At 41.4% G+C, this 18,915-nt stretch overlaps 1 protein-coding gene across 6 annotated transcripts in view; it reads right to left on the minus strand.

The window, feature by feature from the left end:
* Positions 1-18,915, minus strand: part of SLIT2 (slit guidance ligand 2) — a 406,424-nt gene that overhangs the window by 34,316 nt on the left and 353,193 nt on the right. For 3 of the 6 annotated variants that reach the window (XM_077279991.1, XM_077279986.1, XM_077279987.1), the window contains 12 exons: positions 17,606-17,677; positions 17,434-17,505; positions 17,206-17,277; positions 16,335-16,498; positions 13,184-13,308; positions 13,003-13,100; positions 9,920-10,059; positions 9,469-9,495; positions 5,874-5,967; positions 5,631-5,768; positions 5,297-5,537; positions 1,032-1,162 (listed from right to left, as the gene is read on the minus strand). In XM_077279991.1, the coding sequence (XP_077136106.1) occupies positions 1,032-1,162; positions 5,297-5,537; positions 5,631-5,768; positions 5,874-5,967; positions 9,469-9,495; positions 9,920-10,059; positions 13,003-13,100; positions 13,184-13,308; positions 16,335-16,498; positions 17,206-17,277; positions 17,434-17,505; positions 17,606-17,677 (1,374 nt within the window). The remainder of the gene's footprint in view (positions 1-1,031; positions 1,163-5,296; positions 5,538-5,630; positions 5,769-5,873; positions 5,968-9,468; positions 9,496-9,919; positions 10,060-13,002; positions 13,101-13,183; positions 13,309-16,334; positions 16,499-17,205; positions 17,278-17,433; positions 17,506-17,605; positions 17,678-18,915) is intronic. The other 3 variants (XM_077279992.1, XM_077279989.1, XM_077279990.1) reach the window with 1 other exon arrangement.

Below are 18,915 nucleotides of genomic sequence, written 5' to 3' on the forward strand. Positions count from 1 at the left end.
GAACAGGGCGTCGCTGTTAATGGGGAATCATTGAGTAGCGAAATTAATTATGCTTTAGGTTTGGACGTCTAAAATGTGCCAACTTAATAGAATTTTTAACAAATCATTGTTATAAGAAATCTTCTAGACTCTCCACGCCCTAAAAAAGGCTGTGATCCGAGTATGGACACAAAGCTCTGTAGAGATGGGCAAACATGTGGAAGTCATCTACCACCTCATTTGTGTTATATAATAAGTTTTATGACTAGTTTTATGTTTGAGCAGATTAGGAAATTTAAAAAAAAAAAAAAAAAAAAAGCTGTAGGTTGATGCGGCTGAGTGAGGATTGGCATTGCCTACAAACATGCCAGGGCCAGATGTTTGGAGCTATCAAACGCTATTGCTGTGGAGAGGCACCTCACACCACCGCACCATGCGTGCTAAGCATTTTATCACTGTGTTTATGTTGTACAATGGCCAAAATACAAGTTTTTATGCTTATGAAACACCTAAAGAAAAGATTTTGGTGGACTCAGTATTTTGAGACTGGTCACGACACACCAGCTTCACTCCATCACTAAGGGTGTACTAATGATGGCCGCATGCCACCTGCACGTTCTCCCCCAGTACAACATCCACCAGACTCCCTTCTCCAGCAACTTTTATTACTCTCCAATCAATTAAACACCGTCTGGACAAGGCAGAGCAATCTCAGATGACATCAAGCCTATAAATATTCCAATTACAATGCGATGAAGGAAAAATTACATGAGATGACCTCTGTATCAAGCCCGATGGGAGAAACGTTACCTAAACACATTTGTAACATGATTATTTAGAGCAATTTTTATGGATTATAATTGTATAATGGGAAAATGCATAATATTATAAATACATGGACAAAAGCTGTCCCACATTAGTGAATTTCCACTAAAACTCGGGTGGTCTCCTGAAGTTGACTAGAAGCTGGCGAAACCGATTCTGTAACCTTTGACATCGAGCTGTTGTCAAATGAAGGACCATTCATGAAATGTGTGAAGCCATAAACGTACCTGTAGATGGCGGATGCTGGGTAACTTCCAGTGTCATAACTAACCCGCACTCTGCCCCGATATAACTCCACTGCTACATGATCCTTGTCACCTTTGTAGAGCAGGATCCCGCTGTCCTCATCTGTGGCCACCTGGAACAACACCCAAGCGTAGAACCCACTAAATAGATTACTTGTCAGGTTTTTAATAATGAAATCTAGCAGAAAGATCTAAAGTCAAGGAAAGTACTCCAAATGCCCCCAAACAAAGCAGCCATGTTTAAAAAGTCACACTAAGCCATATGGACTCCATGAAGTAAAGTATTTCGCATAAAGTATTGCTTCCCCCACCCATAGTGAATAACATGCCGATCACTGGTGATTTGACCACAGGACGCCTGTCAATCTTGAGTTTAGGGCCTCAGAACCCCCAAAATAGGCCTGTCCTCATGCATTTGTTGTCTATGGGACTGACAAAAATAGCCGAGGGTTGCACTTGGCAGTTCCCATAGTCAGTAAATGAAGTGAAGGCCACACATGCACCTCGGCTCTGTTTAGGATAGGGCTGCAGAGCAGTAAAAAAACCCGTATTCATGTTAAAACTTACTGTTTGATCTATTTTCATGATTTACAAGATCTCTATTTGCTGCCATTGAATTCAGGTGAAAACCTCTCCTGATCATAAACACATAGGTGCTAGATTGAGATATGTTATTGGTGTCCCTACATCTGCATAGATGGCAAATGTCATGAATATCCCATGAGTCCTTGATTGAAATGGGATTTGTGTGAATCCTGGGTGAAAGTCGCCTTACCAAGACTAACCGGGGCATTCCCAGGTGAGATTTATATGCAAATGTGGCTGAAGTGTGATTTCTATATCTGAAGCCTCTGTCACTCCAGCTCTATCCCCCTCCCCAGCTCCACCTCCTCCAGCTTGACTGACAGCCGCTATACTGTGTGACCTCAGGCACAGGAGTCCAGCAGGAGAAATAACACATCGTAGTGGCTGTCAGTCAGGAAAGAGTAGGCGGCACTGGGTGGGGAATAGAGCTGGAGTGACAGAGGATTCTGATCTACAAATAGCATTGCATAGCACTTCAATCGCTGATTTCTCAGTAACGGAGGATCGGACTGGCCATGTAAAGGTATTACTGGACTCATTTTTTAAAGAGCTACATGTGCCTAAAAATAGGTTTTTTTTGGGGGGGGTGAAATCCTGCTGACAGATTCCCTTTAAAAATCCCGAAAATGTCGGCAGCAATGCATATGTATGGATCGTAACATGGCAGCACAAGTTTTCCATCCTTGGAAGTAAAAAAAATGAAAAGCAGAGTTATTTTTGTTATATATGTGCTGTTTGCTGCACCCAAAGCCATTCAACTACTGTAAGTATCCAGCGACTGGCCCTTACCATACTGTATCTGGCTAATATCATCTACAAACCTAGAAAATCATTTCCATCGCTCATAATGGAAATAAATAAACATCATCATATGTTTTCTGGAGCGATGTGACATGCTCTTTCTTTTTCTCTGACATACACTAACATCTGCATGATGTTAATAAAGAAAAAACAGATTTCTGGAGCAGCAACAGAGGATCTCATTTCACGAGGAATTTCAATGTATTCTACTTATTAAACCTCCCCTTTATGTGCTGCTAAGATTCGGCTCTAAATGAGGGTTTTATTTCAGGGGTGCGCACATGACACCGACATCGCACAATGTGAAAAGTTCATGCCCGGGCACTGGCTACATATCAATAATGGTTTCTGTGTCCTCTAAAATACCTTTGCAGACTTTTTTTTAATAAAATGTTTTTTGTGCTAAAAATATTTTTTGCAGTTAGGTTTCATCATACAGTAGATATTCATTTACATTATTCCCAGGCTCTTTCCCTGCACATTGCTGGCTGCAGAATGAGTGAACTGAGAACCTGTCAGTGAGCTCAGTATGATGGTTGTGTTTATAACCCTTAGCTGCCGATTACTGAGCTTCTCTATGCTGATTTAAGACCACAAAGTTCAGCTCCTCTTTTATTTGGTCTCTTCCATAGATGAGCTCAAAGGTGGATAAAACAGTTACAAATTCTCCGTCAGAACGATTCTCGGTTACCTTATTTCTGTAGCCGGCAGCAGACAGTATAACACAGGCTATAAAAGAATATTTTTGAATGAAACCCAATTGAAAAAATTATTAGAAATGAACAATCCATGCATTAACGTGAGAAACAAATCCCCCAAAATTGTGTCCATATTCTTTAACGGGGTTTACTTCTTAAATTGCTAAAGTGGTCTAGACAAAAAATGCCATACAGGCGCCATTCCAGCTGTGTCATCACTTCGTTTCCCAGCGGACATATGACATTGTTATTGGCTGATTGGCTACAGCGGTCACATGACATAAGTCAGTGGCTGCTGATTGGCTGCAGTCTTTCAGTATTCGGAATTTTGAAGGCTAGAGCCAGTCATGAGACATAACAAGGTTACGTGACTGCCAGGAAGCACAGTACCGCCATCGTTGGAATGGCGCCTGTCCGGGTGGTATGTGTTTTTTTTTTGTTTCTGTGATACTTTAGCAGCTAAAAAGTAGTGGACAACCTCTACCAGGTGACCGTACACTTTAGATAGGCTGACCCCCTATATACATAGGCATCAGTGATGAGCGAACGCCCTTGGATAAAGTGTTATCTGAGCATGCTCGTGCGCTAACGAGTGTGTTCGGTGTGGTCGAATACTATGTTCAAGTCCACGCGGCTTCATGTCTCATGGCTGTTCAACAACCGCAACACATGAAGGGATTGCCTGTTTGTTAGACAATCCCTGCATGTGTTGCATCTGTCGAACAGCCATGAGACATGCAGCCATGGGGACTCGAACATAGTATTCGAGCACGCCGAAGACACTCGGTTAGCGCACGAGCATGCTCAGATAACACCTTATCCAAGGGCGTTCACTCATCAAGGATAGGCATGCCTGGATAGTCTCGCGTGCCTCTTCTATCAGTAGCAGCTCCCAGAACCTTATCTCATATTCATCCAACTTGTGTGAACCTTCTTTCCCTCGGCACCATCTGTCAGGGAGAGTCAGGAGGCCCCATACACAATAGATGGTCCACAGGTTCTGCCAGAATTGGACGATCACAATATGGTGGACCGCAATGGTTCTTGTACAAATCTTGAATTACTATATAGTAGCGTTATTTTCTGGAATCCCACCAGCTGGATCTCCACAATGTGTCTTTTGTAGGAACGTTTTTACTTGTTTTGGCTGAAATATGCTGATGACAACAAACACAGAAGCTAGGTGGTCTCACCATGATCTTGGTAAAGGTCTATTCAGAAGACAGTTGGGTTGTATTGATACAAGCACCATCTTATTAGGGCTCATTCAGACGTCTGTTTTTTGCATACAAGTACTAGTCATGTTTTTCACAGATAGTACTCGTACCCCTATTTATGGGGTTATTCACATGTCTGTGACTTTCCTCTGACCGAGTGGTCCGTGCAATATCACAGATACATGTCCAATTTTGATCTGAGTGGTGGATTAATTGGCAATGTAAGTCTATGGGTTTCTGAAAAAATCGGACCGCACTCGGTGGCATCCAAGCGCAGTCTAAATTTCATGGACTGTCACATTGGAGACAATGGATAAACTTTTTTTTTCCGCCATGTACAAGAAAAACTGATGACACCAAACTCTGATCAAAATAATAGCAGATGTCTGGATGAGGCCTAAGTGTCATCACTTATGGAAGGGTTATACCAGCTGGTCCACAGCATTATCACAAAGATTTGTGCTAGAGTTGGTGCAAATTGATTTTCACGACCCAGTCCATTGACCACGGCACGGGAGCCATGAGAACCGGCTCTTACTTGACGCCATCCCCAGCTCCTCTTTTGATTAGCCGGCTTGGCGTGACGTCATCGATGTGGTGTGATGCTCATGTGTCGTTGCACCAGGCTGGCTAATCACAAGTAGAGCTACAGATACCATGAGCTAAGAGGAGGTTCTCTTGGCTCCTGTCCAGTGGCCACAGATTGACTTGACCAATGGACCAGATAGTGCAAATCAATTTGCACTAGCTCTAGCTCCAGTAAAATTTTCCTTTTTTAATGTCAGTTTTAGAAGGGTGTTAGGACCAGAAGACACTTTGGGCACCTGTCTGAGTTCTTATTTGTCAGACTAGCTTCACCCAGAACCTAGTATTTGGGTTTTTGGCATGAGACACTCTAATACTACATCTCAAGTAAATAAACAGAACGCTAAGAAAGCCATCAAACCTGTAGCGAGATGTTGGTCTGTGAGCGGATCCGCGTAGATGGGATTTGTAGAAATGAGTCTTTGCCAACAAAGTTGATGCTCGTGAGTTTTTCACACTTGGCCCCTTGGTAGCCAGAGGCACACTGACAGGACGGGTCACTGCCCTTCATAATGCACTGACCTCCATTCTGACAGTCAAAGTTATCGCACGGACTGGTACGTGGCAGAACCATGGGAGGTGGGAACTCACAGAACAGACCACTGAAAAAAAGAAGATATTCACGATCATGTCAAGTCATTATATCTGTACCATATTATCCAGAATCAGTCCCTAAATTGTGGATTCAGACTCACTTGTAGCCATCTGGGCATACACATGTATACCCATTTACTGCATCTGTGCACCGTGCCCCGTTCCGACATTTGTTGTCTTGGCAGTCATCATAGTCAATATCGCAGTGCTCCCCCACATATCCTGGGGTGCAGTCACATCTACAAAATAGAAGGTCACTCATGTTTCGATCCAATTTAAGGCCATAATAATGGAGAGTGACTAAGATTATGAGGACCAATTACCACCCGTCACCCCACACTTACTTGTATCCCCTAGGTGTTACAATGCATTTCGAGTCGTGCTGACACGGGTTTACTTCCTGGGAACAGAAGTCCAACTTTTCTTCACAAAGTTCACCTGAAATACAACATAATGGAGCCTTATCATTCACCCTCCTCAAGCCTTAAATATCCACAGAATGACCGGTGAAGAAATAATAGCCGACAAGTCTAAAATCCTGAGGCAATGACATATTTAAAGGGTCAAAACAAGTTATCACCTATCTACAGGGTAAGTGAACTTGTGGATCGCTGGAAGTCCAACTGACTAACAGAAAAGGGTACTTTATTCCCCTGTTAAAATAGAGGGGCAGCGCTCCATTCATTCTCTATGGGGCTGCCAAGAGATGCACTTGGCTTATTCCAGCAGCCCAATAGGAAAGGAATGGGTGTTCGTGCCATTTTATAACGGAGATTAAAGTTCCCCATCAGTTTTTGGACCCCACTGATCAGCTAGTTACCACCTACAGTATACTTTGGACAGGTGACAGCTTGTTTTAACCACACAACCCTTTTAAAAGAACAGTAAAAGTGTAAATAAATATAGATTACCATGTGATCTACCCAAAATAAACATATATATATATATATATATATATATATATATATATATATATATATATATATATATATATATATATATATATATATTTATATTTATTTATGTATATATATATATATATATATATATATATATATATACAGTCATGGCCAAAAGTTTTGGCACCCTTGCAATTGTTCCGGAAAGTGAAGTATTTTTCCCAGATTATTGCAATTACACGTGTTTTGTCATACACATGTTTATTTCCTTAGTGTGGCACACACAGACACACAATGCGACAGCTTTTCCCCTTTTTATTTGGTTTCAGGTGTGATTTTCATATTACCTACGCCTGTTACTTGCCACAAGTGAGTTTGAACGAGCATCACATGCTTGAAACAAAGTTATTTACCCACAATTTTGGGAATGTGCCAACAATTTTGTCCAGCCCATTTTTGGGGTTTTGTGCAAAATCATGTCCAATTTGTCTATTTTTTTATTTATTTTTTGTTGCTCTAATACACACAAGGGAATAAACGTGTGTATAAAAAAAAAACAGGTGCAATTGCAATAATGTTTTGGGAAAAACACTTCATCTTCTGAAACAATTTCAAGGGTGCCAACACTTCCAGCCATGACTGTATAATGAATGAGAGGATAGGGACTTTTTTTGGAAATGCAATAACAATAGGCAGTGTACTAGTAGACTGTTACTAGAGGATTGCAGGCTACAGCTACATCTCTTTTAAAGGGAGTGGGCAAGAAAATAAACTTTGACTGTTGTGCTTCTACAAACATCCCTCAGTTCCCTGGCAGTTTGTGGCGACGTACTCTAGGTCATCCTGACAGCTTTATGTACACCGCTGGAGGAACACCTGCTTTAGCTTTCCCTGGCCGCTATGTACTGAAACACAAAACATAGCTTTTTATGAAGTGGAATAATTAACTTAGTGCAGCGGCTGGCAGCCTCCGACAGCAGCCTCCTGGATTATGAAGCTCTGCAATACATGACTCCACTCCCGTGAATTGGACCTAGAGGGGCACTTTTATGTTACTTGAGAAGACTTGTAACATAAAATCTATATTAACAAGCCTGACATCTGCTCCCCGATTCATCATGGGCGCTCGCAAAGACACAGTAACCATTCTAATATAACCATAAGCTTTATTCCTTGAACTACTCTATGAGCTAGAAGGACTGGAAATAATACGGGCCCAAATGGAATAGAAGAAATATGAGAAACGCTCATTCCTCCGAAGAAAACAGTGGAATGAAGAGAAGCGAAGCAATGAGAATGCAATAATACAAGGCACAAACATGAATCTCTGGTGGGTGGTGAAGATCTAGGACCACGGTGGCCAATTGACCATATTATGGCTACCCCCTGAAAGCTGCACTTTACATTCATCCTGCTACAGAAAAGTGATGACACATGTATGTTTATCGTCCATTATACCCTCTCTACTGGAAGTAAGGGACCCAGGCTAATTTAGGATTTTTGAGGGTCCCAAAATTAAAAACATGCACACAGTAGTGTATGTGTGCCTATAATTGCGTAATATATAGTATATAAGTTGGGTAATATATACTTAAAGAGAATCTGTTGGCAGATTTTTGCTATGTAATCTGAGAGCACCATGATGTTGGGGCTGAGACGCTGATTGCAGCGATGCGTCACTTACTGGGCTATACATTGTTGTTTCTAAATTAATCAGTGTTTTATCAGCAGATTATCAGTACTGGACTAGGTGTCTCGTACCTCCTGGTCACATTGCTCTGTATGACCCCTGCTGCTGCCACTGATTGGCAGCTTTCTGCCTGTGCACTGGTGTGGGCGGGGTTATACAGAGCTCAGCTTTCTGAGCACTGCTAGATCTGCAACAGAGAAAACTGTGATTGTATCAAAATGACAGCATACAGACCAGCAAGTGACACAGGGTCTCAGCCCCTACATCATGCTGCTCTCAGATTAAAAAGCAATAACCTGGTGAAAGAGTTCCTTTAACAAAAGAGGGAGAGGAGGGCAGAAGGGTGAGCAACCAGGAGCCAATGCTTTTCCATGGGGGTATCTGATCACTGATCTCAAAAAATAGGTTTTGTCAACATGCAATCAGCATTTATGTAACTCTGTAGGGTATTCCCATATTTTAATAAAATTTTGGTAAGAAGCCTACTAAAAGGGCAAAATTATCTTCAAAATAACAGATGGGTAAAGAAAGGTGGGAAGAACAAGATTGTCATCTGTGCACGACCTTTCCTCAAGAATAGATCATGAGTGAATGACTTGTGGGTTCCACCAGGAAAACTATATACCTTCATGGCTTTAAAGGGGTTGCCCTGTAAAAACAAGTTTTCAAGTATCCGTTGGATAGGTTACAACTTACTGATCAGTGAGGTTCTGGCCACTGGAACCCGGACCCATCGGCTACATCGGGAACTTTTACCCCCATTACAGAATGGAGCAGCAGGATGGATGCCCAACCTTTGCTCCGTTCATTCTCTTTGGGGCTGCCGGAAAAAACTGAACGCAGTGTTTGACAGCCCCATAGCGGATGAATGGAGCAGCGGTCTAGCATCATCATTGCCACTCTTTTAGGATAATAGTGCCCCGTTCTGACAATTGGGGCATGTTCCAGTGGGTGGTTCCACACTGATCAAGTTATGGCCTATCACTTGGATAGATGATGATTTATTTTCACCAGTAACCCCCTTCAGGTCTACGAGGCTGCGGCTGGCAATGGGCACCTCTTATGTATGGACATGACTCTGGAGGTTCCAAGTACTAGATCTACATGATAGAGCAGTGATCATGGATCACACTTTTTGGCAGTTCCAATCAATAAACAGATTGGAGAGCACAAGAGTCAGACTCGCCACAACCTAAAATGGATGATAACAGTACGATCACATACAAGAACGATACATTGCATTCAACCGAAAAGGAACTTTATAAAAGAGAGACTTGAAGTTTAGCGTCTCTTTCAATAAAGATATGAAATAAAACTGAGATTGGAAGAAAAGGATGAAGAAACACTGACCTTTTTCCACCTCATTCAGATTAGCAGCTTGGGCAACAAAGACAGAAGAGACAAGATACGTATGTGTTTATTGGAAAACAACACGACACGTTGAGACAGAAGCAACAAAGACGAGAGCAGAGAAGAAGACACAGCGAGCTTAGCTCCATGTAGTCAGAGAGTATAATATATAGAGGCAGGGAGGTCCACACTCATTGACTCGGATGGAGATGGTGACTCTAGTAGGTTTACAATGGAAGACGACAGTGGTCATTAGTGGTGGATGTGCTAAACAGAGAAGTCCTCAGCAGTCCTATGTATACAGGTCCAGGTATCACAGTGGGATCTGTAGACCACCCATGGCTCTAAGGTCCTGGACCTTCACTGATTACAGGAACTCACAGGCTGACTTCATAGAGATTCTAATATGGATGTGAATACGGCAGCTATTGTCACGTCTCCATGATCTCACCTGTGTACTCCAGTGGGCATAGACAGGTGTAGTTGTTGATTCCATCCACACAAGTGGAATTATTTTCGCAGTCGTTATCCTCACAGTCATCGATGTTCACCTCACAGATCTCACCTTCAAATCCATCTGGACATGTACACCTTGAAAAGAGAAGGTTCAGAGGACAACATATAAAAAGCCATGAGTGGATTGGAAGAACATGTCAATTTCACGTGCTAAAGGGAATCTGCAAGTAGATTTTTTGCTGTGTAATCTGAAAGCAGCATGATATAAGGCCTGATTCCAGTGATGTATCACTTAGTCTGCTGGGTGCAGCAGTTGTGATATAACTGCAGTTTCCTCTGCTGCAGATCTAGCAGAGCTCAGAATGCTGAGCCCTGTATAACCCCGCCCACATCACTGATTGGCAGCTTTCTGTGAGCTCTGTATATTGACAGAGAGCTGCCAGTCATTGGTGGAGGCGTGGTTGGACTAGGAGGCTCAGAGGCCATAGAAGACAAATGGAACAACATTTTTTTATGAAATTCAATTTTAAAAATTATTTTTAGCCAAAAAATACATGCAATTAAAGGGGTTGTCCACTATTCATACAACCCCTTCTCAATCATATATTTCCCCTCTAGTAAAATATTAACACCTATTCTCACCTCTGATGCTGCCACTTTTCCTGCAGTGTCAGCACCTGCTCACCCGGGGCTTGCATGACATTGTTATGTCACACAATCCCTGTTGCCACTGATGCATCCTTCGGACAAATCAGACTTCCAGAGGAAGTGTGAGAGCAGTCGCTGGTCAGACTTCCTCCATATGTCAATTATGTCTGAAGTAGGGGAGAGTGGCTGCAGGTGTTGCATGACATAATGTCATGCGAGCCCCGGGTGAGCAGGTGCTGACACTGCAGGAACAGTGGCATCATCAGAAGTGAGAATACTTGTTATTATTTTACTGGGGAGAAACATAGTGATTAAGAAGGGGTTGTCTGAGTAGTGGACAAACCCTTTAATTGCATGTATTTTTTGGCAATAAATAATTTTTAGAATTTCATTAAAATGTTGTTGCAGCATTTATCTTCTATGGCCTCTGCGATGTACTGGCTATTGCCGGCTGAAGGATGGGATAAATGAAAATCTGTCTGTGGGCTCATTCTGATAGCCCAATGGGACAGTTTCTAATTCTTATATCTCTTTTTTTAGTTCTTCCCAATTGATTTATGACCGCAAAACACATCAAAGTTGAATGTACAGGGAAACAAAATAGCTTATGAAAGCAAAACAGCACAATATTTTTAATGAAACCAATTTGCAAAAAAAAAAAAAAAAAGATTTTTAGCTCCAATTACATGTATTCAAGTAAAAAAAAACCTAAGATAATAATAATGTCCTCAGAGGTTCAAACGGTGCATACTCACTTAACAAGATGGCCTAGCTCTATAGTGGAACTGGCATTTTCCATTTATTTAAAGATAAGCCGGCCTGTAGTAGTCATAAATTATGGAGCTAAGGATGCAAAAATGTATGACAGCAGAAGATTTCTACATAAATATATAGCTGTCCAAAATATACCTGTCATATTTTGCTTGCAGCATGTGGAAGCAATGAGAAAAAGATACTATGGAACAAATTGCCAGCATATGTTTCAAAGTGTCAGTTCTGAAAACCGATTACCTTTTGGAAAAAGGTATGCAGAGCATAAAATATTCCCAGCGCCACGTAATGTGCCTGCGGAATCACTAGCAAATGTGATATCCAGGCATGATGAATGGCCCCCATAATACCATCTATATGAATATCGTCTACACCATGGGCAAGTCTACATAAAGTTATGGGATGCAGAAGGCTACAGTATTTTATAAACTCAATGTAACGGTAATCTCTGGTTGAAAAAAAAATAATTTATATATATATATATATATATATATATATATATATATATATATATATATATATATATAGCCTACTAGATGATTGTGAGTTAAGAGGGCTGTCCAGGCTTGGGGTTCAAGTCTGCAGTCACTTTGTCTTATGGGCGCCGACCTGATCCCTCGAACTAGTGGGTGCTCTATTCTATCCATGTTCCCTGGATTATCCTGGAAGGTGGAGACGCCGGGGTCATGTACTGTGCTATGCTCCTATCTTAAACTTTATCTGTTCCTTCCCCAACCACGGAGGCGTGAGGTTGAGGTGTATAGGAATACACTAACCAGTCAAGGGAAGGGAGACAGGACTAAAGGAAAACTACAATCATACATACAAATATACTCACAAAACAACAGAGTGGAACACGGGAGGGATAAGAAGGAGAAACCAAATAGAAGAGGATGAGGATAAACATGCAACCAACTCCAAGCAGAAAACTCATGAACAACTCTCCAACCACCTACTCCAAACACTGTATTACTCCTCAAATACCTAACCAGGAAGTAAGAACTATCACTGGCTATTACCAAGTGTCAGTGGTGAGTATATATACCATAGGGAAGTGGCCAACACAGAACAGCTGAGACAATTTAGGAGGTAGAGGTCTGGGTGATCAACTGAAATGATTAACCCTTGCAATGATAGAGCAAGGAAAGACTGTACTGTTTAATAGGATGGTGAGGCAGTTCTAATCAGTGCAGGATTTTGTGTGACTAGACGCCACAATCTTCTGGCCTCTTTTTGTCGCGGAATTTCCGTGATATGTGCACTGTGAGGATTCACAAGTCTGCAGCTACATAGAGTATTTACAAACTTTAACAGGGGCATCTCCAATTCAAGATCCTGATGTCAGAGTAGAGAATGGTTATAAGGAGCGTCTCTCGCTCTATCTATTGTAGGACACAAAAAGTCCTCCAGACAGGCGATTGATTTGAATGGACACAGTGTAATGCTTCAGTTACCCTGCAGTGGAGCAGCAGGTAAACTGAACACTTATTGCCATGCTTCTCAAATACTACAGATGATCACCAAGAGTCTAAGCAGACTGATACCATGTGATCAGCCCATTATCAATGGAATAAAATTGTCCAAAGCAGAGAACCCCTGCAAGGTACAGAAATTGCAAAAAATCAAGAAACAAATAAAAAAATAGACATTAGTACTGACCAAAAGGCATCCTTCTCCCCTTGTTTCAAGTGGCATGTTCCACCATTTTTGCAGGGACTGCTAATGCACGCATGAATGGGTGTATCACAGTCTTGACCCTGGAAACACAAGATGATGCATCATGTACATAAATTACAAGGATTTATCATCTTAACAACAAAAATTATTTTACTTTCATTACCTTAAAGCCATAGGGACATGTACACCGGTAAAAGTCAACTGGGTCGATTTTGCAGGTGGCATCATTCTTGCATGGGTTGGATAAACATGGGTTACACTTGGCGAGGATGTTGACATCCACAGGTCCTGAGCAATAAAAGAAAGAATTTAGAATTATTACAATTAAAGCCCAAATTTATACTCTAAACCAGTGACTCCCCATGTCATTAGAACATTGGGTTCTGCAAGGTCTAATAAAAGCTCCAGGAAGACCACTGATTTGGATATCTTCCCCGATTTGAAAGTTTTCACTTTTCAGGAATCAGAGGAGGGTGGAGGTAGATGGAAAAAGGTTGGAAAGGGCATTGACCTGCTCAGTGGTGCCATGGGTGTACTGGGAATCTCTTATTGGTTTGGACAGTCATTTTGTGCTGGCAGTCTCTTTTTAGGTGGCCAGACACCTTAGACAGTTGAGGGTTATCTCAACAGCTATTCCTTCCGAAACCCATCTACACATGCTTATGTTCTTATGGTGAAAGGGAAGTAAGCTGGAAAAGCAAAGGATCGGGCAGGTTGAATTCCAGCAAGACCGATTCTTCTTCTGACATCTGCTATTGGGTGACGGTGAGGTAACAGAAGGGATAAATATAATTTTATCCGATAAATAGGGCGTATCTGCCACCAGCACTGTCCAGTAATGATAACGACCCTTACTGCACACAGAAGTACCGTACATAATGAAGTTCTACTGGGACATGGCCCAACGTCATTATATGTATGGGTATGTGCACACATCTGTTTCAGGCGGTTTCTGCTGTAATGGGTCTAGGAAAGACCATAAAACTGCAGCAAAAATTAACGTAAGGTTATGTGCACACAATGTCTCAATTCTAATAGTGGAGATGCCTAGGTTTCTCTAAGTGAAGCCATTGCAAAAAAAATTATTTTTGCGGTGGCTCCACCACCTATGGCTTCAACTATAAAGAGCGAGCGGCTTCTAATCGCAACCGCTCGAAGGAAGAACATGTTACTTTTATTAACCGCTTCCCATTTTCCACACCCTGAAGTGGTTAAAAGAAGTAACAAAAGACTGAACATGTGCACAGCAGTGTTGGTTTTACATTGCTGTACATTACGTTCACTTTTTGCGACAATTTTGGGGTGCTTTTTCAGGAGGGATCCACCTGAAAAAGTCATTGTATGCTTTTCACACAGAATTAATGTATAGATTGGCAGCTGAATATTACCAGTAATGTCACCCTACACCCAACAGATGATTTCCGCAACATAATCTTAGACTGTAAAGGGGAAATAATTATGGGACAGGACGAGACCAATGTGTGTTCTGTAATTCCTGTTGGCTGGATAGTCAAAATGCCACCCAAGTTTTATTCTGAAGTCCTCCAGATAACCGGGAGTCCCCTTTTTCTGGGACTACCATAATTCATACTACATCTGGGGGTAATCGGGACCAATTATATGATCACTTGATCCTGCCACAATACGTGGATGGCCACCTCTACACTTTAACAATTTCAACATGAAGAACCTATGTTAGCATATATACATGAATTGCATTTGTCGCGTAACCATTCAGTACTTAGAAAACCTATACTGAGAGACACGACTAGAACTAGAATTAAATATTTATTAGCATTATAGCTCATATAAAGACGATAACAGACAAAGTCTCTCAACAGAACATGATGCCGGAGGCGGGAAATGGTAATATATTATAATTCAAGATAAGAAAATGACATAACAGCGTAAGGTATAATTTTTTCAGTAGTACATAATATGGTATGAGGCAAAGGTTCACTAGAGGATAGAGCAATAAAAATAATTAGAATTAATTAAACATACAAAAATTAATATATCAAGGTGCTATTTATACCCGTAAAAGAAATGACCTCTTGCAAAACATCTTAAAGGCACTTATATAGATGGTAATAAAATAGGGAATCCAAAATAATGATGTAGCAGCTGAAGTGTAATATTGCAAATGCCTAATGGGGTAAAAAACGACGGTTCACTAAGGACTGTGGAAATAGAGGGAATGTTTTAAAATACAGTGGAAGGAATGTATACTAGGTAATGCGGTTCTATGACCATTGATTACCTCAGTCCAAACTATTGTGGAGCTAAATGCAAGCACATATGAGGCACCAAAATGTTCCCGACGCGTGTTTCGCCGCAGCTTTGATTACGGTCCCTGGTCCCAAATACCATATTGTGCACTACTGAAAAAATAATACCTTATGCTGCTATGTCATTTTCTTATCTTGAATTCTAATATTTTACTACTTCCCGCCTCCGGCATCATGTTCTGTTGAGAGATTTTATCTGTTGTTGTCTTTATATGTGCTATAATGCTAATAAATATTTAATTCTAGCTGTAGTCGTGTCTCTTAGTATAGGTTTCTATGAAAAACCTATGACGGTTATCTTGATGTCCAGATACAAAATTGTAGTAAAAACAATGGTTCCGCTCTTGTTTTTGGTTAATCTGAGATCATTCTACAAATGTATAATAATTAATCACAATTAGTATTCTCTTACTATCTCTTCACCATAGGAACATGTAAGGTTATAAGATACAATAGCTATAGAAAATAATTGGATGTAGTATTACCAAAGCGGGGAAATACCGGGAGGGGTCACGGAAACTCCATTGCAGTTACCATCTGGAGGGAGGATATCAGAAATATTCCTCTCATGTAGTATGTACCCAGTTCAGTGGGTAGTAAAGCCGACCATGATAACCTATAGCTTAAAAGTCAATGACCCCAACTCCCCCGTAATCTAGAACTGAAGACCAGTTGATTTCAAGATATAGCACAAAGACAGGGGTGTGGAAAAGTGACATGCGTGTGCAGATTTTGGGGTACATCTTAGGGAAGATAAGGTGAAAGTTGTTTGGACATTTCGGGGTCGACAACCCTTACCTGAAACAAGAAAACCACATGGCCCTGGAATTTCTAGGCCAGGGATTATCATAAGGCCAAAAGTAAGAGACTGAGTGTTAGTTTAGAGTCACACGTCAAAAACATTTCACTAAAGTATTTCTATTGCATCGGAGACTAAAAATTATTTGCAAGTGTGATACGTCTACCAACATCAAATCTAATTGGGTCTAAAGTATAAGAAATGGATAAAAGTGACTAAGAAATTACCATGACATGTAAACTTCTTGGAAGGTGTAGTAAGGAGAAGCTTGTCGGCCATATCTCCGGGTCCGGCACACCGTGCAATACCAGGCTCCTTGTATTCTGACTTGACCCAGTCTGACAGCCATTGCATGTTACAATCACAGTACAGAGGGTTCGCCCCTATAGCCCTGAAATAGGATAAGTAGGAATCATTGTTCTCATGACGGCTCCAATGCAGATCGAGTATGTGAAACGGGATCAGTTTCAGGGCTCGAGCTTTATGTTTTTATTACGTCAGGTCTACTTTCTTAAGGTGCTTAGGAAATTGTCACGTTCTATCACAAGAAATAATTTTAAAGTGTCCGATAGAAGAAAAATGCTATACCCTATGAATCAAAAGGGAATATTTCAATAAGAGACATTTGTATAACTCTCTATGCCAAAAGTCAGAGTGAAAGTCAAGATGAAGAAAAAGGAGAACCAAGAGTCCATATAGCTAAGCACGTACTAATGTATGGAGGCTACTAATCAAAAGAACTTTGTGGGGCTAAAGAACATGGTGGATCTCCTTACTTAATCCCTTATGGGCCCGTAGGCCTTCTTTGTGGTTTAGTGCCCCCTACTATGAAGAAGCGAAGATTCTTAGGGACAACTTCTTCATGAAGAAGAATCTGATAGAGCAATGTGCCACTATTTTCCACGTTTTTCCATTTCCATGGAGTAACACTATACATCCATACCAAGCTATGGACACCATTTCATAAACTCCTACAGAAATTTTTTTTTTTTTACATAGGTCGAACAACAAATAATGGTTTCCCAGCCTAAACACATTGCTTTTCTTCTAAAAACGGATATCAACAATGTTTATTTTTAATGCAAAGAATTAACTTACAAGTGGGAAAGGGACGAAAGATCACTGAAGGCCCCTTGGGGAATGGTGGATATGTCATTGCCATGTAGAGACCTATCGGATACAAGTCCATGGTTGGTCAACTGCAATCATCAGCTACATCTGACATTATAAACAGTGCTACAACTATAAGGATGGAAACAAGCTTATCTAATATAGTAATGGATGTTATAGCAGATTTACATGATAGCTATTCAATCCAGCACTTACAGGAGCCGGAGGGAGTTCAGACCATCGAACGCCTTGATAGGAATGCATCGCAGACGATTGTAACTGAGAATCCTGGAAGAAGAAGCAGCGGTTCATATTGTTAGAGAAGAAGCTTGTCTATTTCTTATCACTATGTGCGTCATAAGCTATGGGAGCATAGTACATGACTTACAGAGTGAGCAGCTGCGTCATGTTGCTGAAACTCTGGTTAGAGAGAGTGCTGATTCTGTTATTGCTCAGGTCCCTGTGAAAAACACATCCATTATATCAACTTTCCGCATCTCAATTCATAAAGTTAACGATCAAATCATCGAAGATAGTACTGATGTCGCTCCATGATAAAGAACACAGGTGTAGCTGAAGGTCGGGCCATGAAAAGGACTCCATTTTTCTGACACATACAAAGGTCTGCCTTCTCTTCTTAGATTTGAAAACAGTTTTACATTTGAATAATGATGACCTAATAGATTATTATTAAATCGGAAGTGGGACGACTCCTGGTTCCCCCACCGTCAGCGAATTGAAGGCACTGTGGTGTGAAGGCAGGATGACTCCTGGTTCCCCCACCGATCAGTGGATTGAAGGGGCTGTGGTGCGAAGGCAGGATGACTCTTGGTACCCTCACCGATCAGCAAATTGAAAGGGCTGTGGTGCAAAGGCGGGACTATTCCTAGTACCCCCACTGTTCATCAGATTGAAGGGGCTCTGGTGCTAAGGCAGGAGAGCTCCTGGAACCCCACTGATTAGTGGATTGAAGGGGCTGTGGTGTGAAGGCAGGACAACTCTTGGTTCCCCCACTGATTAGTGGATTGAAGGGGCTGTGGTGTGAAGGCGGGACGACTCCTGGTACCCCCACTGTTCTACAGATTGAAGGGGCTCTGGTGCTAAGGCAGGAGAGCTCCTGGAACCCCACTGATCAGCAGATTGAAGGGGCTGTGGTGCTTCCACAGCTCCATATATTAGGTCATGGCTGCAATTGGTACTGCAAGGAATCTGGTCCACTTTAATGAGAGAGAATTTACAGAACAACAATGACACAAAGTATAAAGCCCTGTCATTTCTGGTGTGCCACAGTTCCATCAGTCAGCCAAACATTGGAGGTGATAAGAGTCAGCTATCTTATACTGATGATCTATTAGGACACGTCATCAACATCACGGTCCTAGAAAACCCCTTTAATACGATATGCTATAAGCTTTTAAGCTGCAACCATATATTCTAGTAAACAGGACAGAAATCAAATACCTGCCGATCACACATGCGTCATTGCAGGTATCAGTAGACGTCACTGGTCCTGTTCAACTTCCCATACAGAATTGATCAGAATAGCCCTTTAAATTATATTATTCTGTATTCATCCTAACATCATTTGTCCCACATTTGGAGGTGAGCAGAGCCAAAATAGCCCTTGAAATCATTTTGCTCTAGATACATCCGCGCGGGTGTCAGTAGACGTGATGTCACCGGTCCCGCTCAGCTTCC

This window comes from Ranitomeya variabilis, chromosome 1 (assembly GCF_051348905.1).
Source record: "Ranitomeya variabilis isolate aRanVar5 chromosome 1, aRanVar5.hap1, whole genome shotgun sequence".
NCBI classification, from domain to species: Eukaryota; Metazoa; Chordata; class Amphibia; order Anura; family Dendrobatidae; genus Ranitomeya; species Ranitomeya variabilis.